Genomic DNA, 26,885 nt, shown 5'->3' on the forward strand with positions numbered 1-26,885 from the left:
TCATCAATCCAAGAATACTCTGCATTCATTAAAAAAATACAAGGCATGTTTTGAAAGCCAATGGGGCCAAGCAAGCAACCCCTTGAAGACACTATGCAGAAAGGAAGCTGGTTGGCACAGGACCTGAAAGATCAATCACTAAAGTAGCAATGACTACTACAGTGATTTCATACTTCAACAGCGGTCCCTCAGGTAAGAGATATCAATACTTACGTTGGTCCAGGCTGGACCAATGTAACTAGGCAATAAATATAATATCTAGACTTCAGCTTTAAATAGATATAAACCAGATATACATTATAAACTTGGAGGTACCAACATGACATTACCTGCAGATAGATATCTCATATATGTAGGTAATTTAGATAAATCAGGAATCAATACCTGATATAAAGAAATAATGGTATGTGATAACAAGGCAATCATCCAGATCTTGAATTAGAATATTGAAGGAAATAATGACCAGATAATTAAAGTATTCGGGACATACAGTAAAGACCATGTTAAAGCTGGTATCAAAAAAATATTTCTAATGGCCACATAAAGAATGAATAATAAAGTTGTAAATAAAACATTGAGTCCTTCAACCTGCAAACAAAATGTTAGGCGTAGTAAACGAGTATATGTTATGAGGTTACGTAGAGGGATTTAAGCTGTCCATCTTGAGTGCTGGAAAATGTATTAACATGAAATAAGAAAAAGCCTTGTCAGGAATATGTGTGCTATCAGAAACCATAGTACAGTACATTTGAATCCTGGGCACTTTAGGGCTACAAGCATCCTCCACTGTTGTTTAGAGGGAAATTGTGTTGAGGCTATAGCATGGGACCTAAAAGGAAGGCTCATTTAAGTACTGAGATGCACTGAGTTTGGAAAGTACAATAAATCATGATTTATGAAGTGGAAATAATGCATCAATATGAGTCTTACATTGGCAAAAGAAGGGAGGACCCCCACCATGCCAACATCCATATGTTATATGCTGTATAAAGGATTGAGACAGTAAAAACTTTCTCAAAAGAAAAAAAGGACTTTGTGGGCACAACATGAGGCAGGGAAGTATATATAAAATATAAATATTTTTATTACAAAAATCCAAAAAAACACAAAATAGAAAGTTGACACTAATTAGAAAACACAGCACCCTCAACTGGACAAGGTCAACAGATACCCAAGTATCAGAACAAGGAGGCATGGATACTGTCAAAAAGTGTTGTTGTGGATCAATCCATTCTAGATTTATGCATATGTCAAGAAATGGTGTCCATGGACTCCTCCAAGTTTGTATAGTCAATGCATTTTGCAATTAAAATCGGCAATAGATTGAGAGAATATTACGCCAAATTTTATAACTTGAAAGACTCCCCTGTGGACACATCCTACCCCTGAAACTAATCACACCTTCTTAACTCCATTAATTTACCCTCTCTCCAACCCGAACAACTAAACAATCTCTCCAGACCCTTCACAACCGAAGACATTCTTAAGGTAATCTCTAATCTCCCTCTACACAAAGCCCCCAGCCCAGACGGGTTCAATAATGAATATTATAAGTCCTTTAAAAAATTACTATCACCCCACCTTCAAAAAGCATTTTCCTCCTTTGCAGACTCTGGTAAAATTCCCAAAGAATCGCTAAAAGCCCTTATAGTGACAATCCCCAAACCTGGCAAATCTACAGACAAACCAGCTAACTACCATCCCATTTCACTACTTAAGGTAAACATAAAAATTTTCGCAAAGCTACTAACTTCAAGGATTCCCCAATATGTCCCATTACTGGTCCACAAAGACCAAGTAGTGTTTGCTGAAGGACCACAGGCCTCTGACAGGACTTGTCGCTTTATAGACCTGATTCAGTGGGCAGAGAGCAACCAAGGGCCTTATCTGCTCTTGTCTCTTGATGCGGAGATGGCCTTTGACAGAGTGCACTGGAATTACCTGAAGGAGGTTCTTTTGAAATAAGGCTTTAGTGGCCCCATACTTTCAGCAATCCTAGGCCTATACTCTCTCCCCAGTGCCCAAGTTTGGACTTCTGGACTGTTTTTTAACCCCTTTGACATCACCAATAGCACCCGTCAGGGGTGCCCACTCTCCCCTATTATATTTGCTATAATCATGGGACCTCCGGCGATGTCCAAAAGATCTAATTCCAGTGTCTTGGGTATCAAGGTTGGTTTGGAGGAGCTTAAAATAGGTCTGTATGCGGATGACATCCTCCTCTCCCTCTCCAATCCTTTAGTTTCCCTCCCTGTAGTACAAAAAACCCTAAAGACATTTGGATCCATCTCTTTATATAAAACCAATTACTCCAAGTCTAGCATGTTAGATATTCACCTCCATACTGTCTTCAAAAATAAAATTTCTAGATTAACCCCTTTCTCCTGGGCACCAAACAACTCTCTCACATATTTAGGTATTCAGCTGACTGTACCTTCCAGCAACATAATCACTACTAATTACAACAGAGTACTGGAAAAGCGAAATAATATATCTCAAGACACGAAACAAGTGAAAGTCTCCTGGGCTTGTAGGATTGCCCTAGCAAAAATGTTTCTTCTACCCTACATACTTTATGACTGTAATTTCCTCAGGTGTTGGGGCAGTAGCGGGATAGGTACAGTCCTAAAGAAATAAACTTGTTTATATGGAAAAGAAAGCGCCCTAGAATCAAAGAATCTCTTTTCTGTATGTCAGCATCCCTGGCAGGTTTTGGTGCACCAAATATAGCAAATTACTACAAGGCGGTTATCTCTCTTCACGACCGCAACTAGATCCTACCCCCCCCCCCCCCTTATCCACAGGTCTCCCTTACTCACCCCACACCAACTCCCAGTATTATGTCTCCTGAATCAAAACCACACAAATAATTAATCTTTCCATATCTCGCCAACTCCACTTGACCCCGGCAAACTATCATAACACCACATATACCAAAGGAATTACAGAATCTTCTCATCTCAAAACAACTAATATACACCGGACAAGGCTACTCCGTATGTGACTGACTAATCCCAGGCCCCTTCTGCATAGACTGTTTGCTAGTAAAAGTCCTCCACTCCAGTCTGTGACTACTCTAAGGTGACATCCCATTTCCATCCACTTACCATAACCCCCCCCCACATTCCCTATCTGTCTTTGAACATACATAGTTTACTTTTGTTATACTCTCATTCATGGTGAACTGTAGCAACCCTTATGTACTTATTGCTCACTTTGTTCTTATACCCCTCATTTGAAAAACAATGAAAATCTTGAGTTAATAAAATATATGAATATCTTTCTTACAAAAATACAAAAAAACACAAAATAGAAAAGTTGTCACTAAACAGAAAACAACAAAGCACCCTCAACTGGACAAGTTCAACAGATAACCAAGTATCAAAACAAGGAGGCATGGATACCGTCAAAAATGATTGTTATAGATCAGTCCATTCTAGATTTATACGTATGTCAAGAAATGATGTCCATGGACTCCTCCAAGCTTGTATAGTCAAAACGTTACACATTAAATTTCTTCCTCAGGACAAACCGCTGGCAACAAAAGTGAGTACACCCCTAAGTGAAAATGTCCAAATTGGGCCCAAAGTGTTAATATTTTGTGTGGCCACCATTATTTTCCAGCACTGCCTTAACCCTTTGGGCATGGATTTCACCAGAGCTTCACAGGTTGCCACTGGAGTCCTCTTCCACTCCTCCATGACGACATCACGGAGCTGGTGGATGTTAGAGACCTTGCGCTCCTCCACCTTCCGTTTGAGGATGTCCAACAGATAACAATAGGCTTTGGGTCTGGAGACATGCTTTGGCCAGTCCATCACCTTTACCCTCAGCTTCTTTAGCAAGGCAGTGGTCATCTTGGAAGTGTGTTTGGCATCGTTATCATGTTGGAATACTGCCCTGCGTCCCAGTCTCCGAAGGGAGGGCATCATGCTCTGCTTTAGTATGTCATAATACATGTTGGCATTCATGGTTCCCTCAATGAACTGCAGCTCCCCAGTGCCGGCAGCACTCATGCAGCCCCAGACCATGACACTCCCACCACCATGCTTGACTGTAGGCAACAAACACTTATCTTTGTACTCCTTACCTGGTTGCCGCCACACAGGATTGACACCATCTGAACCAAATAAGGTCTATCTATGTCCTTTGTCTGCTTGTCTTCAGCAAACTGTTTGCGGGCTTTCTTGTTCTGAGCACTGACAGGCTGACCCCCCCCACCCCTTCAACCTCTGCAGTAATGCTGGCAGCACTCATACGTCTATTTCCCAAAGACAACCTCTGGATATGACGCTGAGCATGTGCACTCAACTTCTTTGGTCGACCATCACAAGGCCTGTTCTGAGTGGAACCTGTCATGTTAAACCGTGGTATGGTCTTGGCCACCGTGCATTAGCTCAGTTTCAGGGTCTTGGCAATCTTCCATCTACAAATCTACAGCAGCAGGACCACACAACACATGCATAACCTTATAGACAGTATGGTTGGTGAATTCTATATAATTCATGCAATTTTTCAGCCATACATCCAGTGCATGATAAATGACAGTTCCACTTTACATAAGCACACGATGCAGGCCTGAGTTACTGCTGCAGGATGTTAAGAAAATAGCTAGAACAGACTGTCTGCTAAATACTGATATAAAGATATCCCACATATGTGCTTATTAAATCTGTCTAAGCCCAGAAACAGATGCATAAAAAATGAACAAACATTTTAAACCTTGCTTTAAAACTGTTAAGTGTAAAATGCATTTTAAAAATGTTTATTTATTTGTAAGCTTTAATAATTATAATTTAAAAAACATGATTGTGGAATAAATTAAATTAGTGCTCCATATGGAAACATTGTATGTCCTTAAACGACAATTTCAAAATAATTTTTTGAACCAACCGTGGTGCACAAAAACAAAACACCACGAAGTAAAAATAAATGCATGTGAAAAAACACACACAAAAAAGTGTACTTAGGGCGTGTCTCTAGTCCACCCCCAAACAAATAGGACAAGGCCTAGTGGACCCATCTCCTCATGGTCAGCCAAAGCCGACCATTGAGTACTGGGTGAAGGGCTCTTCCGAAGAGAGACCCCCCCGGGTCAGGGGTGGAAGGAACTTGATGGCCACAAGATCTCCCCCTAGATTTCAAAGTAGGCCCGAGGACCCACACCCTCCATCCATGTAAAAAGAAACACAGACAAAAGTGCAAAATGACAAACTCATGGAGAAAAAATAATTTAAAAAAATGCCAGTGCATGTGAACTGTCAAAATGATGAGGTAATGAAAGGCGTCCTAAATTTATTGTCAAGTTAATCAATGCAATGGCATTGCAAAATTTGGTCCTGCCTGACCACGGTCTGAGAATGGTATAAAGTCTGATAAGTCACACGATTCCCCCACCCATTCACAGGTTGTGTTACATGTAGTGGAAGCAATGAAAAGAAGAGGGAGGTTGGGACGGGTCCTCATCCAGGACTTTTTTACAGCAGCTTCAAAGAAAAGCCAAAGGAAATAATCCCTGCAGTGTGGCAGGTGACATTGCTGCTGCACAGCTTCATGGCAGAACAAACATCATGGTCACCTTGTTAAAGTGCAAAAATTGTCAGTTCTACTGGCAGGATCAACAGGTAATAAAACCACGTTACAGGGGGATCTCTGGCAAACAAACAATGCTGTGTTCATTCAAGTGATAGACTGCATTATATATGGCAAAATTGCTCTTGCTTATAGTTCTACTTTAAGGAAAACATATCTAATAAAAAGCTCTCACCCCAGCTACCAGAGGTTCCCTGGAATGGGTCTCATTCGTTGGTGTGTTGTCTTGTCCATCTTTCTTCACTGCTTGGACAGTCTTGGTGGTATCCAGGTTAATGGTGATGTTTATCATAGTTCCTTCAGGAGTTTCACAGGAGACCTTCCCACCTTCAGTCTTCACCATGCTGACTGCCACCATCTTGTGCTAAGGTAAGAACAGTTAGCACAACACATGGCTAAATTATGTTGAACATTTGTAAAAAAAAGTTATTAAAACAGTCATAAGATGATTTACACTTATAAGAAATAAAGAATGAAAATGCAAATTAATAACCACTAAAAAAACCCAAAAACGAATGTATTATTGTTGACAACAGAAGCTGTCTAAAGTAATGTAATCATGACTTCCTTCAGAATCCTTTTGTACTAGTCCTACAATCACCATCACAAAAATGTATACAGAGCCCAAATATTTTAGAAACCTGAGATATATCAGTATATTGGTGTTTTGGAACCACAAGTCAGAGATCTTATAAAATGCCCCAGAACTCTGGGATAATAGGTTTTATTGATTTTTTTTAATTAGTGGAGAAGAGTTACTTATTTTACCTGTGACATATATCTACAAGAAATGGTGGGAGTGGTTGCCAGCAGAACAGGAAGGTAGAGACAACAATAAAATATTATCATATCTTCTTCACTCTGCTTTATCTGTGTCTCCATTGGAGTGATTTTCCTTCACTTTCTGTTTTGGCAAAAAGTGAGAGGAAGTCTTTATAATAGTGACAAAGATAGTAATAAATGCAGAACAGGTGCTCTTTTGGCTGAAGAATCTTCCACCTGGCTGTGTGCAGCAGAACAAGTGTACAGCTGAAGAAAGTTGAAGAAAAGACATACTTCTTTATCATTAATGTGACATCACGGGTCTTTCCACTTCTTCCTTAGCAGAAGTTTTAAATTGAATATTAATATGTAATTTGTTACTCTTCAATCTCAAACTTTCTTTCCTTTTGTATGGAATTGAGTACAATTCTACTGCAAGCTGTGTACCCCAAGGTGGATCATAAAAGAGATGTTAACCAAGAAGTGTTCACCCCTTTGATTGAACTTTGGATCAGATGGAAAGCCTCTGAGAAGCAATCAGAAGATAAACCAGGGTATTACTTAAATGAAAAGTCCCTAAGGAGCAAATGGAAAGCAACTTGGGGTATGATGTGAATAGAAATTCTCAGGGTGGTGTACCCCCAGATCAACACCTAATTGGAGGAGGCTTGCAACAACCCAATGGCTAAGGGCAATTAGACCAAAGTCAGAATTAGGGATTGAGCTTCCAGTTCAGTCTGAACCTTTGCTTAGAACAAATTCTGTTTGTTCAGGTTTGGATTAGCGGCGCAACTAAGCGGTTGTTCAGCTGAGCTGGGACTCCGGCTGCAGTGGGAAGTGATACATTTAGCAGTGGTATTGCCTCTTCCTGTACTACCTCTTTGTACCTGGACCCGGGATCTAAAGACACTTTCGGAGGTCCTCTCATTGTTTGAGGTGTTGTACAAAATTGCTATCTGTCATTGCTTATTGCTCTTGTTATTCTGTATGTTATATTTCCCAAAATAATACATTTTCCTTTAGCCTTGGTGTGTTAGAGGGTATGACATTGCCGGAAGAGTTATTGTCATCCGGATTCAGGGGGACCCATGCATCACTGGCTCCTTCGGTATAAAGTGCTACACCCTCATAGAAATATACACTATATTACCAAAAGAATTTGGACACCTCCCTTTACACGCACATGAACTTTAATGGCATCCCAGTCTTAGTCCGTAGGATTCAAGATTTAGTTGGCCAACCCTTTACAGCTATAACAGCTACAACTCTTCTGGGAAGGCTTTGCACAAGGTTTAGGAGTGTGTCTATGGGAATGTTTGACCATTCTTCCAGACATTTTGGACAATTTCATGCTCCAAACTTTGTGGGAACATTTTGGGGATGGCCTCTTCCTGTTCCAACATGACTGCACACCAGTGTAAAAAGCAAGGTCCATAAAGACATGGATGAGCGAGTCTTTGTGGACAGCCTTCCCAGAAGAGTTGAAGCTGTTATAGTTGCAAAGGCTGGGCCAGCTCAATATTGGACCAAGACTTGGATGCCATTAAAGTTCATGTGTGTTAAAAAAGCAGGTGTGGGGGCTTAGTCCTATGCATGGCAGCGTGAAGACGCATCCTTTCACGGCTCCCGGGCAGCGGCTCTCCTGCAGCAATACCATAGCAACATACTGAGCATTAAAACACCGACCTGCCTCCTCCGATCGCAGGGGACCACAACTGCCATCCTCCCGCTCCTGAGACCAGCATGGATTGTTACCTACGTCCACTCCAGCCAGCGGCTTCCACCCCAGCAGCCATCAAGATGGCCCTGGCCCGCAATTCGGCTCCAGACACAGCGGAGACCTCCTGCGTGCATGACCCTCCTCCACAACTGATAGACGAGCACACAATTCCACCGTTCTCTCCCCCAAGTGGCCTCTCTCCCTGTCTCCCCAGATCACTGGCAGCTTCACCAGAAAGGGAGGATGCTTTGCTCAGGCCAGCGCTCTCTGCTTCTACCACAGCTCCCATCCAATCCAGCGCTCTGTGTTTCAGCTCAGAGGAAATGGAAGGACAGAGGCTGCTCCACTCTCATCAACACACAGTGAGTACACCCTATAACACAACTCAACCACTGGGCCTCAGTCTCAGTGCCCCTTCTGAACAAAGACTATGGGCATTTTTGCTGCAGTTACCCACAAGAAGTGATCTAGAATCCATTGTCCAGAGAATGGAGACTGCCATGAAGGGGGAGATACAGACTATCAGACAGGAAGTAGCTGTGCTAGACTCACGTGTCACGGTAATGGCACAGGATCAGGCTGTGGCTTCCCAATCTGTGCAAACCCTGCAGACTTCACACACTGAGCTTACTGACCAAATTATACAACTGCACCTACTTCAGGATGACCTGGAGAATCGCAGCCGCAGGCAGAACATCCGGTTAAAAGGGGTGCCCTAAAGTATCCCACATTCAGAATTGCGCCCAATGGTGGTTAACATCTTTAACTGCTACCTGGACCACCCGCCGGACTCTGAGATCATCATTGACAGAGTCCATAGAACCCTGGGCCCGCGATATGACCCATCTGACAGACCCAGAGATGTCCTCTGCTGCCTACACTCCTTTTCCCTTAAGGAAGATATTTAGCAGCGGGCCTGGCAGGTGGGAGTTCTGGAATTTGATGGCGCTGCTGTCCACCTCCTACCGGATGTTTTCAGAAAAACTCTCCTAATGCGGCGATCGCTCAAACCTCTTTTAGATGGTCTTGGGGAGAAAGGTCTTACGTACAAGTGGGGCCACCCATTTCACCTCATAGTCCACAGGGGCCCAGAATCCTTCCCCTTGCGCCACCCCTCGGAGCTCCCGGAACTGTTCGCCTTTGCCAACATGGACCCAATTCCAGTACCTAACTGGCTAATGACTGTCATCACCAAGGATTCTCAGCACCTGGCTCTCCCGGGTAGACCTCAAAGGGCTCAATATAGCCGCCGTGGTCGCGGGAGCCATTCCCAAGCTAGACGGGTGGGCAACCCCCGTTCACAACCTCAGAATGAAGAAGCAGCTGACTGAACTCTTACACGAGGACTAATAGCACACATCCAACTCAGCATTTCTTTTTTCTTGTTATCCATGCTATACTTAGAATTTACCTTTATTGTTGTTTACAGAGGATTTGCCAGGAACAATATGTGTAGGGCATACGAACTAGATGTCCTCCGGCTTATCACTCAGTTTATCCTAGTTCATGGATGAACGAAGGCCTCTCCTATGCTATGTATGTTTCGCACAATTGTTGGCTTGTCCCCTACGTTCCATAACAGATTCAGTGTTATGTTTACTAATCTCAACTTTGATCTAACGCCTCCTCATTGGTTTGCTCCGAATGCCCCGGGAGAGCTTTAACCACTGGAATATGCTAAAGAGCAACAGTTATTCTTGGGGTCGAGCTCGCCTACCGAGTAGCCACACATTAGTGGCGCCTTTCTGACGACCTTGACCGGGTTCAGAGTACTAGACCAATGGGGAGGTTGCATGGTTGTGTACCCGCGGCCTGTCAATATACTACTTGCTGCAAATACTTAATGAAGTAGTTACGCTGTGCCTAGCAGGGTTATGCATACGCATGGGTATATGTGCGGCCACCTATATGTGCTTGCGGGTATATTTATGTGTGTGCATGGGTGTGTATGTATAGGCTCTCTTAGCTAATGCCTTTCCTTTGATGTGATATAGGCCACGAGGTATTTACAATTTTTCAATTATTACTTGGATCCCGAGGCCCTGCCTCCGGATGGGCTTGGGCGTCCTGCGGCACCAAGACATAGGTGCCCTATTGTCGGGCCGTCTTAGGACTGGAGCGCTGGGCTAGTGCTATTTACAGCTATTTCCCTGGGAGTTTACAGTTTATTTCAATGGTAGTTACTTTGCGATTTCGGCTGGCTGGCCTCACCATTTAGTTAGCCCAGGTAACTTTAGTGCTTTACACATTTGACTACGTTAGCTGCAGGGGTCCCAAAGGCCGGGGCTCGGAACTTAGCTGTGCCTTACTACTCCCTGCATTAGGAACACTCTGCCCTGGTGACAGTAGTTTCTCTCTTCGGAGTCTACATTCTTGACAAGATCTCTTTTTCACCTTTCACTTTTACTTTTTCTTACATTTTTTCTTCCGACCACTCCCCAATTCTACTAGAACTGGCTATTTCATAAGCGTCCCCCTGGACCTTTACATGGTGACTTAACTTACTTTTCTATCAACATAGAATCTGTGGATAACCCAGCCCCAGTGTGGTCAGCACATAAGTGCTTTATTAAAGGCATACTAATTAAACACAGCCATGCGGCCAAGCAGCGTTACCCTAAGACCCTGTCTGACCTCCTGGCTCTACTTCACATTTTGGAACGTCAACACAAGAACAGGCCAGATGGTGCTACCGAAGCGGAACTGGTCCGCCTACGGGAGGCTATATGGGATCACTCCATGTACGAGGCGAAACATGTACTGCTGAAGGCCCGTCGCTCATTCTACGAATATGGCAACAAGTGCGGTCATCTTTTGGCCAATGCTTTATGCACAAAACGTTCTCAGACGTACGTGCCCGCTCTTCTCACGACATCAGGCTCCAGAGTTCAGTCGTCTCCAGAACTAGCGGATACTTTCCACGCTTTCTACTCCAAATTGTATAATTTAGACCCAAATTCCACCTTTCGGTTGATGCCTTAAAATGCTTTAGATATTCGCAATTATCTTCGAGAAACCGACCGCCCTACACTGACGGCAGAGGAACAAGAAGACTTGTCTAAGCCTATCACTACGGAGGAATTTGCATCCGCCATAGCCAAAACTCAGTCCGGTAAGGCCCCCAGACCTGACGGATTCACCCTCCCTTATTACAAAACATATAAGGACATTCTGGCACCTTCCTTTCTTGCGGCTTTTAATGCGGTGACCAACTGACACAACCTTCCTGCAGAAATGTTGCGCGCCTCTTTATCGGTGATCCCTAAACCGGGTAAGGACCCACTATTATGTGCCAGTTACAGACCCATTTTGCTCCTGAACTGTGATGTGAAACTATTCTCAAAAATCCTTGCCTCTAGGATGAATGCCCTGCTACCATGTCTAATTAGAACAGATCAAGTCGGCTTTATCCAGTCTAGAGAAGCCAGAGACAACACCATTCGGACACTGCATATCATTGAAAAAGCAAAACGATCCCGTGTACCCCTGCTGCTCCTATCCACGGATGCCGAGAAGGCTTTTGACAGGGCGGACTGGTCTTTCCTACAGGAGACACTTAAATTTGTGGGTATGCCAGACCCCATCCTGTCATGGATATTGGCCATCTATAATAATCCCACAGCGACAGTCCAGGTAAATGGCTATGACTCCAGCCCTTTCTCTATCTCGCATGGCACCAGACAGGGCTGTCCCCTGTCTCCTATGCTATTCATCCACTCTCTAGAACCTTTCTTGCACCATGTCAGAGGGAATCAGTCCATTAGAAGCATCCAGTCAGGCCAATATCAACACAAGGTTGCAGCCTATGCAGATGACCTTTTATTCAACATTACTGAACCCCTTACCTCTTTACCCTCCCTACTACAGGAGCTGAAGCATTATGGCACACTGTCCAATTTTTAGGTTAATTTACAAAAATCGGAGGCCCTGAGCATCTCCTTGTCAGACTCTACTATTTCTAAGCTACGCCCCTTCTTCCTGTTCAAATGGGCTGCTCGCTCAATTGAATACCTGGGAACAAAGATTCCTGCAAACCTGAACGACATTATCACACTCAACTACCAACCCCTCTTATCCACGCTCACGGCTGATCTCAAGAAGTGGGACTCCCTGGCCCTTTCTTGGTTTGGCCGTTGCAATATACCTAAAATGAATGCAATGCCCAGACTGCTGTACTTAATGCAGGCATTGCCCGCCAAGATACCTCAGACGTTCTTTCACGCTGTGCACTCAATATTTATCAGATTCATCTGACGTCTCTGCAGAACGCTACTACTAGGGCAAAGACTAAAGGCGGTATCGGATTCCCAGATCCAGCCCTATACCATACTGCGGCACATATGACCAGGATCGTGGACTGGTGTCGTCATGGGGATTCAAAACTATGGGTGTCGCTAGAACAGGAGGCTGCCTGGGCCCCACTAGTGGGTCTACCTTGGGCAGGGAAAACTCCTGCCACTCACTTGACTACTCACCCACTGATTGGACCAACTCTCATGGAAATGAAAAGGTTTTTCTGTCTATCCTCACTAAGTAGTTTTCCATCCCCAATGACGCCACTCGTTGGTCACCCAGACTTTATACCTGGCCTCACCGACCCATCCTTCCTCCCGCAGGCTCCTCAAGGACTCATGAGGGCCTCCTTGTTCTTACATTCTTCTGGTTGGCTAACTACGGAGACTTTGCTCTCAGGCCGGGCTCCACTCTCTTTAGACTGCTGGAGGGTCAATCAACTATCTCATTTTCTTGGCTAATTGCCCAAACCAACCCACTTTGTCAGAAAGCTCCACTCTTTTGAGGAACTCTGCTTGGGAGAGGGACAGACCCGGAGGTCCTTTTCAACCTCCTACAAGTCCCTGCTAGACCTTCACACCACTGGAGACCCCCCATTCTTAGCAAAATGGGAGAGAGATTTACAAGTCACCTTCACAGAATCCCAAAAAGAACGCATACTCTTTTTCCGCACAGAAATCTTCTCTTTGTAGCAAATATCAAGAGACCGCATATAAAATAGTGACGCGCTTGTACAGAACCCCTTCGGTGCTGGCTAAGATATATCCTCTACAAACTGATCGCTGTTGGCATTGCGGCCTACACTCAGCCACCCTCTTACACATTTTTTGGGATTGCCCTGCGCTCCAAACTTTTTGGCAGCTGGTGCTTAAGCTCATACAGAAACTCACAGATTAATCCCTACATGATAACCCAGGGGCAGTCTTCCTTAACCTCACCCCCTTATCAAGGAAACGTTATCATAATTCCCTTCTCAAACATCTCCTTAATGCAGCACAAGCCTGCATTCCACCCCTTCGGAAACAACAATCTGCACCAACGATGGCCCAATGGTTCATGAGAGTGAAGGACATTGAGCAAATGGAAGATCTGACCTCAGCTTTATGAGATAAATCAGAGGAACATAAGTCTAGATGGTTTCATTGGAATCTGTTTCACTTCTCTGATGAATTCCACCAATACACGTTAGGATCCTCCATCTAGGATCCCCATCATCTGTTGAGTATTATCGGCCTTGGCTCCCTGAGGGTAATTGCCCCCCCCCCCTTTTTTTTTCCTCTCCTCCTCCTTGCCTCTTCTTCTCTTTCTCCTGACTTCTCTTTTTTCTCTTTCCCTCCCTTTTTCCATTTCTCTTTTTCAATTAAAAGACAAAAGTGATGAGCACAGAAGTTTTTGTTTACCTTGTATTGAACTTCAGCTAAAGGAGTGAACTTGATCAAGTAGTTCCCTCCACTCAAAAGCAAGTTATATGTATGATTGATGTACTTGATGCATTAGTAGCAATACGAAGTTGTCTTTTTGTTTATATCTGTGTCACATCTTTAAATAAAAAAAAAAAAAAAAAAAAGCAGGTGTCCTAATACTTTTGGTAATATAGTGTATATACAAGGAGACTGTAAATTAAAACGTATTGTACTGCAGCAGACAGATATTCCCTAAGATTTAATTTTCTCAAAAGTAAAGATTTCAAAACGTATTTGTGTGTCTGTGGTCATTTCTAGGGTACATGTGAGGCCTAATATTGAAGTATCAGAGAGGGTAGTTCATTACCGTAAGAACCTCATTGCCCTTTTGTGTCACCTTTACATTTGTTTTTCATTATTTTTATGTATTTATTTTTTATTTTAATTCTTTATTTAAAGTATTCACACAACAGGAGCAAGGAGGGGAAGAGAACAGAGGGAGACATGGGAGGGAGGTGGTAGTGGAAAGAAGGAGCAGTAGGAAAAAGATAGGAAGCGAGGAACCCTGATCTGGAAGGGAGATCCAGTTGGGGACTTTACGTTCAATGGCATAAATGGGCAACTAGTGGGTATCTAATGGAGTCCGTATTCTGGGGAGGTTTGGTATTCGAACCAGTAGAACCATGTACATCTGAATTGTTTGCCCCCAGAGGTTTTCCATTGTCATAATTTCTTTACGGTTTTTGTGAGATGAGATCTTAGAGTAATACACAGGGATGTGCAAACCTGAAGTTTTACTGAACAGTGGGATAAGCAGAATTAAGGATGAGCTCAGGCGTATTCGCGACCCGCACGTTCAGAGCCCGCCAGGAAGTTGGCACTGCACAGCGCTAATCACAGGCAGTGAGACATTTCTTGATCTCTGTAGGCGCGGATCGGGAAAATGTCTCACTGCCTGAGATTAGCGCTGTGCAGTGCCGACTTCCTAGCGGGCTCTTAACGTGCGGGTCGCGAATACGCCTGAGCTCATGCTTAAGCAGAATAATTTTAGGAAAATTGATTTTGCTGCAAAATTGACCATTTTACAGTCAGGGACATTTAGCCGAGTCTCCAGTCCACTTATTGAATCTTCTTGAATATAAAAATCTAATGTTTTTTTTGTTTTTTTTAGAGGGAGCAGATTATTTTAGGAGGTGTGTATTTAGGGAAGTATAAATTATTTATCGTAGGAGCAATTTACATTATAGCTGTATAGTAACGCGTGTCCCACATTAATGTTTATTGCGTTAGGGCAGCCTAATGAAAATAATGGACTACCATTACACCCGAAACATTGCAAAAATTGTACGTGACCAATTTTTCTTTAATACAAATACACGTTAATTTACTAGAACTGAAGAGAGCAGAATCTGGTGCAGCTGTGCATGGTAGTCAATCAGCTTGTTCATTTAAGCTTAGACAAAAAAAAAACCTGGACGATAATTGGTTCCTATGCAGAGCTGCACCAGATTTTGCACTCTCCAGTTTTAGTTAAACATCCCCAGTGCACCTTAAAGCTGGCCATACATTATACAATTTCCTTTAGATTTACCTTCAACCAGGGCCGGTGCTACCATAAGGCAAACTAGGCAGCTGCCTAGGCCGCTGCTGTTCCTACTCTCTTCTCTCTGCAGCAAGCAACTAAGTCTCAGCATCAGCAGGCAGCCGCCGCTCCGTTCGCACATAGTGTCAGAGGCGTATCGGCGGAGGAGGACTGTGTCTGTGTCCCGACTCCTGAATGAATGAAAGCAAGCAAACATTCATTGATAGGTGCTGGTGAGGCTGCATTTGATGGGCGCTGGAGAGGCTGCTTTTGATGGGCGCTGGAGAGGCTGCATTTGGTGGGTGCTGGTGAGACTGCATTTGGTGGGCACTAGTGAGGCTGAATTAGATGGGTGCTGGTGAGGCTGCATTTGATGGATGCTGGTGAGGCTGCATTTGGTGGGTGCTGGTGAGGCTGCATTTGATGGGCGCTGGTGAGGCTGCATTTGGTGGGCGTTGGTTAGGCTGCATTTGATGGGCGCTGGTGAGCCTGCATTTGGTGGGCGCTGGTGAGGCTGCATTTGATGGGCACTGGTGAGGCTGCATTTGATGGGCGCTGGGGAGGCTGCATTGATGGTGCTTGTGAGGCCGCATTGATGGGTGCTAGTAAAGCTGCATTTGGTAGGCGCTGGTGAGGCTGCATTTGGTAGGCGCTGGTGAGGCTGCATTTGATGGGCGCTGGTAAGGCTGCATTGATGGGTGCTGGTGAGGCTGCATTTGATGGGCACTTCATTAAAAAGGTGGGGTATACATGGGCACGGCAAAGGAGGGGGAGTCAGGGGTGGGGCTGGGGGGGGGGGGTTGGCAAAATGAGGTTTCACATAGGGCCTGCCTGATTGCATACAAATTGAACGTGTTTTGGTTTGATCTCATATTATTTGTTTTTGGTAAATCTAAAGAAAATTGTATAATGTATGGCAAAACTAATACACTACTTAGTGAATTAGAGGGTCATTCAAAAAGAAAGGCGTCTGGAGGCAGTAATGAATGTAAAGTATGTTCCTACGCGAACATGGATGCAGCTCAATAGTATACATTTTTTTCTCAGTGTTTATTGTATCTATGTTTGTTGGGTTTGTTGTGTATGTGCATGTGATTGTTGTTTATGTACTGTGACTTTTTATTTTTATTTATTTATTTACTTTTTTGCCTATACATTTTTCTGTGAATAAAAAAAAAAAAACCAGGGCCATTTTTTGATACAAATCAAGTGCAGTCGAAAGGAGCTTATATAGCCACCAGAAGTCATTGAAAGCTTAAACCTCGTACACACGTTTAGATTTTCAGGCGACCGAACATCCATTTTTTGTGGCATGCTAGTCTCATGTTGAAAGTGAAGAGGTTACTCACAATAAGAACATTTTTATACGACAGAATACAACGTCAGAAGTGGCGTAACGTGTTGAATAGTTTTGTATGTATTCTTTCCGTTCTGAGCATGCGTAGTCTTGCTCTTACGATTTTTTTTGTACGAAAACCGTACTAATGAAAAGAAAATCGGACGTTGAGTTCACATCCAACAAAAATTTTATAGTCTGCACATCCAGCTTTTGTCTGACGAAAAAACGAAATCAGCTGTTGAAAGCACCGTACTAACGATCTGAAAATCAGCAGACAGCTTGTCGTACTAAATTTTCCATCCAATTTTCATATCGGCCTTTAGACTTGCCATACATACAGTTTTCTTATTCAATTTCCTTTCGATTTACCTTCAACTATGTGGTGCAAGGGCCTGCTTGTTTGAATTATTATATGGTTTTGGTAAATCTAAAGGAAAAGTGTATAATGTATGGCCAGCCTTAAAGCTTATTCAGGTGTTACCTGGATTTCAGCTTTAACGTGTACAAATTATTATTATTATTATTTTTTTTTTAATCTATTGCAAAATTTCTTATTGCGAGATCCAGCAACAGCATCTTCTTCTACAGGGAGCAGACGTGTTAGCCTGCCTGCTGACAATGCTGCTGCTAATTGCAAAGCAGCTGCTGAGCAGTGTTAATTTTGTTGACGAAAATATTTTTGTCGACAAAATTAACACTGGTACTGGAGATTTTAGTTGACTAAAATATGACTAAATCTAAAACAATTCAGGTGATTAAAATACGACTAAAATAGCATTATAGCCAAAAGACTATTGCCGCGTACACACGATCGGAAATTTAGCCAGCAAAAGACAGATGAAAGCTTTTGGTCGGAAAATGCTACCGTGTGTATGCTCCATCGGACTTTTGCTGGCCGAATTCCAGCCAACAAAGGTTTGATAGCATGTTCTCAATTTTTCGGTCGGAAAAAGTTCCCATCCGAAAATGTGATCGTCTGTAGCAATTCCAACGCGCAAAATTCCTACGCATGCTCGGAAACAATATGACGCATGCTCGGAAGCATTGAACTTCATTTTCTCGGCTCGTTGTAGTGTTGTACGTTACCGCGTTCTTGACGGACAAAAGTTCAGCGAACTTTTGTGTGACCGTGTGTATGCAAAGCAAGCTTGAGCGGAATCCCGTCGGAAAAGCCATCAAATCTTTTTCCGACCAAAATCTCGATCGTGTGTACGCAGCATTAGACTAAAACTAAATTTAAATTTGACATCAAAATTAACATTGCTTTGCTGGCCTTTTCTAAATTGGCAACACAATTCCATCCCCAGCTTATAATAATAGCGCAGGAGTCTTTTTCCCGGCAAGGTCCGGCAGCATCGGCTGGACCTCCAGACCTTCAGCCGGGCCTTCACAGCGCTTGGCCTGCTGGCGTCAACGGCTGTATGCAAAGCGAATATCTCCAAAACAGTGTAGCTTTAGGAGATATTAATTTTACCTACAGGTAAGCCTTATTATAGGCTTACCTGTAGGTAAAAATAACAAAAAAAGGGTATACAACCGCTTTCATGTTGGTAATTTATTCCGGTATATGTGCAATGGCATTACAGCCAATAGAGTTTACAGTTTTTTAGGGTTTTTTATATTTTAACGTTGTACTTCTGTTTTTCAAAAAGGTATATTTTTGTTTATGAAACTTGTTTTTATTTCTAAAGACTTTATATATCACAACGGCTAAATCTGTGTCTGTGGTGCATGTTCAAACCTTATTACCATAAATAATAACGTGATTCGATTTTTACTCAAGTAGTATAGAATGAGTTTGGCAATTCTAGAAAAATGCTTAAATAATGCGTTACAATTTAACTAAACCCATTTGATTTTAGTCAACTAAAATGTACTGGAGGTTTAAAACTAAAACAATGCAGATGACTAAAATACAACGAAAACTAAATTGAAATTTGACCTAGAAAAGAACACTGCTGCTGAGTGCTGTCAGCCGGAAATCCGTAATGCTGGAGTAAAAAATTCACAAAAAAAGATTTATTGAAAAAACCTGTATACAAGTGATGCATGATGCAGAACATTCTGAAAAGTAGCAAGCATAAAAACCTCTTGAGGGTTTACTTACTCTCTAAGGAGGTCTCTGATGGAGAATAATCAAACACAGGCAGCTGCATAATTCTCTACCATAGAATGTTCTAGGCTTTATAAATGGTCCCTAATGCCTAAAATTTGATGGAGTGGTTGCTGATTTCCAATAATATCATGTACAATGTTGCAGAAAGTGGCTTATGAAAGAACTTTTTAGCAGATAACAACTTGATTTGCTGTAGCCGTATTAGTGCAATTGTGACAGAGAAAATTGAGTACTGTCCGTGATACTTTTTTTATTTGCACTAACATACAATTTTTCAGGACAAGCTTTCGGGGTATGTCCCCTTCTTCAATAACTGCTTCTTTATGCGGCTATATGCAGTATCTTCCATCATACTTGATTTGCTGTAGCCGTATTAGTGCAATTGTGACAGAGAAAATTGAGTACTGCTTGGACCTTGAGCCTGGTTTCACACATGTGCGGTGCGAATTGAAGCTGCGGTTTCACTGCGCATAGAAAAATCAGTTGTTCAGCGGTTCGTCAGCGTTTTAGGTGCGGATCAGCTGCGAATTCGGAAGTAACCAGTGAGTGTCTAATGATAGATGCGAATTTAGAGCAGGCCAATCACTTGTTATCTATTTGTGAGGCTGCTTCTAAAAAGCTTGATTTTTCCGGACACTTCCTGGTTGTCCAGGAGTCTGTATTGTGTGGGTTATTTTTGTTCCCAAAATGTGTGCTGCTCTGCCTATGATAATGCCAACAGTTGTTGCTGTAACAGCAGCAATCTTGCTTGAAGTAGAGAAGAGGAGAAGGAGGAGGAGAAGAAGATACTGGGTGCATCCCATACTAGCAAATAGGGATGAGAGAGGCCAGTTCATGATCCTGTATGAAGACCTCCGTGGGCATGAAGAAAAATTTTTTGATTACACGCGCATGTCAATAACTAGGTGAGTAATTTTTTGGACAAACAATAATTTTAAAAACATATTTCCATAGTAGGGGAGTTTTGAAAAAGACACTGGTCCATCAAGTCTAACCTATGTGTGTGACTTTATGTCAGTGTTATAATTTAAAAAATCGTGGTGTTCCCGCCCCCCCCCCCCCCCCCCAAATCCATACCAGAATATTATCAGAGCATGCAGCCTAAAAGGCCATGAAAAGGGGGGGAGTGAGCACCCCCTTCCTGGACCAAACCAGGCCATATGCCCTTAACATGTGTAGTGTGTTTTGTGCCCCCCCCACCCCCCAAAAAACACCTTGCCCCCAAGTTGATGAGGACAAGGTGCTTTGTGTGGGGGGATTCCCAAACATTTTGTTGTCCAGTTTGTGACCAGACAATTGTTATTGTTAAATTCAGCTGCCAGTGGCTAAACATTTGTCCAAATGATGACACAACTGCAAATGACGTTAGATCTTCTTTGTTATGCCACTTCTTTAACATGCATTTTTATTTTGATAAAGGATACAGGCCTTCTTACAAATAAGAATGTTCTTAAACACTTATCTTATTATTTAGAAAAGTGTATGTAAAAATTGGTTTCATACACTAATCTAATAAAAGACTCATTTTTGAATTAGTTATGATGAATTACTTGGATTAATCTCCCCTCGCTTGGAGCGTCAGAACACGTGCTACAGACCAAGTATCCAGCCTGCTGAAAGATTACTGATCACATTAAGGTACTTTTCACCACTGATGTCCTTTGTCATGTGAATGTAGGAGAATGCAATATTTTTTTGTTATAAATTTTAAAACATGTGTCATTCTAAATATATAACCCGACAAAAGTTGGCGTAGTAATTATTTATTCAAGTATACTTAAAAAAATAAAATAAAAATTTGGCACATGTAGCCAACATAAATTAACAAAAACAAAAAATATACATGTCTCTCAAGTAGGCCTGTTAAACATATTTTTACAAACATGTGTCCTCTTGGTCCTCAACCTTGGACAGACCTCAGAAATCACAGATTGTGATATGTTTTTTTTAAAAGGGGCCTCAGTGGAGTAGTGACTGGCGGAAGCCTGGTCATCACGGGCAGTGCTGGGATCTGGTGTAGCCTCGCCATGTTGACTTGGCACATACATACCAGGATTTGTGGGAGGGGGGGCCTGATTGAAGGAATTGGGGATGGGATGGGATAGGGAATGTTACTGTGTCTAACTTCATATATGGAGGTTGGCTTTTCAAAGCTAGAAGGATAGGATGGGGGATTATAGGGGTAAGGTTGGTGTTGTTCTGGGTAGTGGACGTATCGGGGGTAGTTCAGGGGAGGTCTTGGTGGTGGCACATATGGCACTTGAAATGAAGCTTCCTCACGTGGCTCTGAGAAGGAGTGCAGCACTTGTTCGATAGTGCTTCGCATTTCAAAGTAGCGCTCAGGTTTGACTTTCTTTATTAGAGGGACAAAACTGAGCGCCAGTATAGTATCCGGACATAAAAAAGCATCCACCTTTTCAGACATGTTTTTCAACATTTCAAGTAGGCGCTCACTTATGTCAGGTTGCGATAGAGGTGGTCGCCTCCGTGGCACTTTGGCTGGCAGAGCAATGTGTGCAGGAGCAGAGGAGGGCCCAGGGATAGCCTCTGCAGATTGCTCATCTGGGTTGGTTTCCCACAGATTCGAGGAGCTTTGGATTTGTGACAAATCCTCTGGGCCTTCTTCCAAACTAATCTGGGCTTGGTCCTCCGGTTGTGCCTCCAGTTGGTCATCCATCACATCTTGTTCCTCCCAACTAGCTTCTGTCCTGTTAAGAAAATAAAGAGTGTAACTTAACTAGGCATAATCAAAGTTAAGAGGTTTGCAGATACATAGATGATATAGATGAAAACTTACTCCCTCATCTCCACAATGGGTTGCAGAAAATCTAAGTCCTTGGCAAACATATAGGGTACCCTAGGCGCTGCCCCCGAGCCACTCCTTGCTTCTTTGAGATGGCGTATATATTTGCGGTAAGCATCACGCATGCTGCGCCACCTTGTCTGTAAGTAATGCACTGAAAAAAATAAAAATAAAATTAATTTTATTTATGTCTGCTTTTAGGTACCTAGCAACAGGAAATTCGTTTGGAAGTTTGCACTTTGAATTTAAGGTTGGAAAATTAACTATTAGTGGCATTGTTCATGAAACCTGCCTAGTCATATGGGAAGAACTGAAGGATTTGGTTATGAAGAAGCCAAACAAACAAGAATGGTTGCAGGTAGCAGAGCTATTCTGGCAGCGTTGCAACTTCCCCAACTGTCTGGGAGCCATTGATGGGAAGCACATCCGCATCCTCAAGCCTCCAGCTAGTGGTAGCCAATATTTTAATTATAAGAAATATTTTTCGTTGGTATTAATGGCAGTGGCAGACGCAAATTATAAATTTCTTTATATTGATGTGGGTTCTTATGGCAGCAGCTCGGATTCTAGTGTATTTTCACATTCCTCATTTGGCCGCATGCTGCGTGAGAATACACTAGACTTGCCCAGTCATTCTCCCCTGCCCGGAACAACAGATCCTTCCCTCCCACATGTATTTGTAGGAGATGAAGCGTTTGCACTTGCACAGCACATGCTCAGGCCTTTTTCTAGTCGCTCTTTGACAACAGAAAAAAGAGTGTTCAATTATAGGCTCACTAGGGCACGACGAGTAGTTGAATGTGCATTTGGGATACTATGCAATAAGTGGAGATTCATGCATACTTCAATAAATCTGAGTATTGACCATGCTATCAGTGCTCTTAAAGCAGCCTGTGCACTGCACAACTATGTGCGTGAACGTGACGGATATCTATTTGAGGATTCCCTGAGCCATAACATGGAGGCGGCACAGTGGAATGTTACTAGGGGCACCACTAGTGGTACACATATTCGTGGTGAATTTCAAAGCTTCTTTATGTCGCCAGCTGGGGAGGTGCCTTGGCAGATGAATTCTATCTAATCAGAAAAAGTGTGTATTGGTTTGCATTATATTATCAGGGCCTTGACAAAGTTAAGTGTGCTGTAACAAATAATGCTTTTTTCATAATTTTGGTTTAGTTAAATAAAAATAATGTTGTTAACATTTGCATTGTATATTCTTTTGCTAGCCTAAGCGAATCTTAGCTTAGTAGTTAATTTAGGTACCCCTCCGTCGCTGTCTGACGCCGTTATGTGCACAGTGTTGAGGGCATGTGGCCTGGTATGGATTTGTGGGCAAACACACGCTGTTGTTTATTATAATATTAGAATAAAAATGGCCAACATAACTAAACAATAGGACAGCATCTACAGGTAGTGAAAGGGAATAAAAAACTTACATTTGGCAGCCTGAACTTGGGATGAGCACATGCTCCACTCTGGCAAGATGATTCTGGCAATTTCCAGCCATGCATGTTTTTTCACAACGTTGTCCTTATATTTAGGATGCCGGGTGTCATAAATCATCGGTTTATCCCTCACAAGTCTGATCAGCTCCTCACAATCCACGGATTCCTTCGCCTTTGCTGAAACTTTTCTACCCCTTTTGGCCATGCTTGCTTCGGTCACCACACCAAAACAGACAGGGGAGGAACTGGAAGAGGGGGAGGTGTAGGAGGAGGGGAGATCATTTCTGTTCACAACGCAACACAGCTGCGAATCAGGTGCGTGCCCATAGAAGATAATGGCCTTCTAATTCGCACCGCAATGACCAGAAAACGCACACGTTTTTTGTGCAATGCGCAGTGCGAACGCATCGCACATATGTGAACCAGCCTCATTCAAATGAACCTAGTTTAAAATGTCCTGCGAATTGGATGCGTTGTAAGCCGCATCTAATTCGCATAGGTGTGAACCCGGGCTGAAGAAGGGGACATACCCCGAAAGCTTGTCCTGAAAAATTGTATGTTAGTGCAAATAAAAAAAGTATCACAGACAGTACTCAATTTTCTCTAGCAGATAACAAGAAAGATTTGCACTTACTTGATGTCTAGCTCATGCATGCAGTTTTTCGCGCTCTTTTTTTTTTTCTTGCAGATCTAATATCCCAGCCTACAGTATATACACACTACAAGCCTTGATGTCATAGAAGCTGCTGAAAGTGAAAGGAGAGACATGGCAGTATTTCATTCCTTATTTATCTGTCAGGCATAGCAAGCCAGAAGAGGCGGAGACCTAGATCAAAGATTACCAGGGTGAAGCAATCTTCTTCTTGTTTTTTTTTTTTTAAATGAAATAAACTAAGGTTTTTTATGAAAGAGTAAGGAAGATTTAACCACTTGCTTAATGGGCACCTTAACCCCCCTCCTGCCCAGATCAATTTTCAGCTTTTAGCGCTGTCACTCTTTGAACAGCAATTGCGTGGTCATACAACACTGTACCCAAATACTGTACCCAAATTAAATTTTTATCATTTTTTCCCACAAATAGAACTTACTTTTGGTGGTATTTGATGACCTCTGGGTTTTTTATTTTTTGTTAAAAAAAAATTAAAAAGACCGAAATGCAAAAAACAAAATACAAAACCATTTTCTATTTTGTTAATAAATTTTGCAGACAGGTAATTTTTCTCCTTCATTGATGTCTGCTGATGAGGTTGCACTGATGGGCACTAATAGGCGGCATCGGTGGGCACTGAGAGGTGGCACTGAAGGGCATTGATAGGTGGTACTGATGGGCACTAATAGGTGGCAGTGAAGGGCACTGATGGGTGGCAGTGATGGACACTGGTAGGTGACACTGATAGGCAGCACTGCTGGGTGGCACTGATGAGGCACTGATTGGCACCACTGGTGGGCACTGATGGACAGCACTGATTGCTGGCACTTATGTACTGATTCGTGGCACTATGTGGACATTGGCAGGTGGCATTTGTAGGCAATATTGGTGGGCACAGATGAGGCGGCCTCTTCCTATTCGGGACCGATGTCTTTTGCACTGAGGCTGGTGATCTGCTTTTTTTTCTCCTCACTCTGTTAGTGTGAGGAGGAAAAAAAACGATTACCAATCTTCTGTTTACATCACGTGATCATCTGTCGTTGGCTGACAGCTGATCATGTGGTAAGGGGCCGGGATCGACCCCTTACTCCAATCTGTGATCACCCGAGTCTCACTGACTCACTGACGCGGGGAGCGTGCAAAGGGGAGGACATCTATTGATGGCCTCCCGGCAAAGTAGATCCGTGCTATAGCCGAATGGATCTGAAGGAGTTAAAAAAAAAAAAATGATATAAATGTCAGTGTAAAGCCTTATGCACATGGGTGTTTTGCATCAAATCCCAGCATTTTTGGGCACCAGGGAGACACAGGTGCCCTGTCTAGCCATGCTGCCAACAACCTATCAAAATCTATGACAAACTGAAATTTGTGGTGGCTGGATGTTGCATATAGGGCATATGTATTTGAACGCCTTCAGTCCTAAATGCGAGTGCTGCTTGGTAAAGTGTCCAGCATTCATAGCTGCACTGTCATAGATTTTGTCTGTACTTCTCGGGCACCCAAAATTTGATGCTGACCGACCAAACCACCACATGCATTTAATCTAAAAATATAAACTTTTCTTGCCTTTTCTAGCTACAGTGAAAAACGTGGCATTCAGTATATAACTCAGAGTGCATTGGTCAGTGATATGTAACCAGTTTGAGGGTTTCACTTGGCCTCCAAATTCTCCAGATCTCAATCCAATCAAGAATTTGTGCTGGAAAAACAAGTCCAATCCATGGAGACCCCACCTCCTAACCTACAGGACATAAAAAATATGCTACTGATGGCTTGGTACCAGATACCAGAGCATACCTTCAGAGGTCTAGAGGTATCCATTTTTTGCCAGGGCTGCTTTGGCAATAAAAGGGGCTGTTTTAAAGGCAAAAGGAGGACCCACTTAATAGGTGGGTGGTCATAACGTGATAACTGACCGGTGTGCAGCGTTTACTGCATATAGCAGTGGCGGCCAGTCCATTAGAGGTCCATGAGCCCCCCCTATCCATGCACCTGGCCCCCTAATCTATTTCAGCGTGATTAGAGTCAGAGGCTCTAATAGGCTTCAAAAAAAGGTGGGCTCTCCATTCCAGGTTGTGTCTCTTTCTCAGCCTTTGATCTTAGGATGAATAGCAGAGTGGCGAGCAGTATAACATTAAAAGGATGGGTGCTGCAAAAAACAGGAAGCAGACTCCGCTCATGTACTGTAATGCTGAAATATGGCTGCCACCGCATAGTGGTGGACAATATTGCAGTGAATGTGTTGGTGATGTAGAAACAGGCACTGCATATGTAATGTCCGAATATTGCTGCATTCATATATAATAAAAAAAGTGTACATACTGTATATTATAGAAAGTGCTCATAAAATTTTTATTTTTTACAAAGGTGGAATACACTTGACTGATCTCATTTACATTTATTAAAAAAATGATATGTTTTCTCTTTAAATTTATATCACTTTGGGAAGCAAGGATATCTTTACGAAAAATGTATTTTACGGTAGACTGTCTCAGGCATAGAGACAAGGAAGTCATTATTCATATCCAGATACAGTATGTCTGATGTTCTAGACAAGAAACGACAACAGGTAAAAGCTTGTGGTTGTAGGTAACAGGAAACCCACAATGGTGAATTATTTATGGTCATGGTTGGGTAGAAGATTTTCTGTTACCACCTTTTTTCTGTTTTTATTCCAATTCTCTTTTTTTATGCCTACTTTCTCGTCAATGGAGAACTCAAGCCAATTTTTTTTTATAGTTTTGCATAGAGCGGTTAACTTTTGTCAGGTTTATATTGGTATCCGTGTTAGTGTGAGGGATATTCTGTCTCACTATCTGTACCGGTAACTATTGTCACCAGAACAGCAAGAAAAGGTAAAACTAAAATAATGCAGGTGCTAGCAGGAGGGATAATGGGGAAATCTACCAACGGGGAGACCTGTTCTAGTGACAGCTCTCAAAAGTGTCACATCATTTGTAATGAATTTACCTATAGGACCAACTGAAATCAGCAATAAAAATCCTCAAGAGATTTTTCACCTCATCCAAAATGAAAAACATTTTCAGGAGTTTTTACTTTAATTTGACAAAAACAGAAATATTTTCAAGTGTATGTAGGACCCTCCTAGTTATGTACCAGGCTGTCAGATAAATGTTTAAATAAATTCAATAAATTGTTTTGGGCTGATTAGGGTCCC

The 26,885-nt window shown here is 42.6% G+C and overlaps 1 protein-coding gene across 3 annotated transcripts in view; it reads right to left on the minus strand.

Annotated features, from left to right (window-relative positions):
• LOC141106383 (uncharacterized) overlaps positions 1-24,331 on the minus strand; it is a 43,887-nt gene extending 19,556 nt beyond the window's left edge. Inside the window, exons 1-3 of one of the 3 annotated variants that reach the window (XM_073597122.1) lie at positions 23,693-24,331; positions 21,605-21,764; positions 20,555-21,515 (exon numbers count right to left, since the gene is read on the minus strand). In XM_073597122.1, the coding sequence (XP_073453223.1) occupies positions 20,732-21,515; positions 21,605-21,764; position 23,693 (945 nt within the window). In that variant the 5' untranslated portion in view covers positions 23,694-24,331 and the 3' untranslated portion in view covers positions 20,555-20,731. Of the gene's footprint in view, positions 1-5,767; positions 5,957-20,554; positions 21,516-21,604; positions 21,765-23,049; positions 23,657-23,692 lie in introns of those variants that run through there. The other 2 variants (XM_073597121.1, XM_073597123.1) reach the window with 2 other exon arrangements.
• Between the last annotated feature and the right edge of the window lie 2,554 nt (positions 24,332-26,885).

The sequence above is a fragment of the Aquarana catesbeiana genome, linkage group LG08 (assembly GCF_042186555.1).
Source record: "Aquarana catesbeiana isolate 2022-GZ linkage group LG08, ASM4218655v1, whole genome shotgun sequence".
Taxonomy (NCBI): Eukaryota; Metazoa; Chordata; class Amphibia; order Anura; family Ranidae; genus Aquarana; species Aquarana catesbeiana.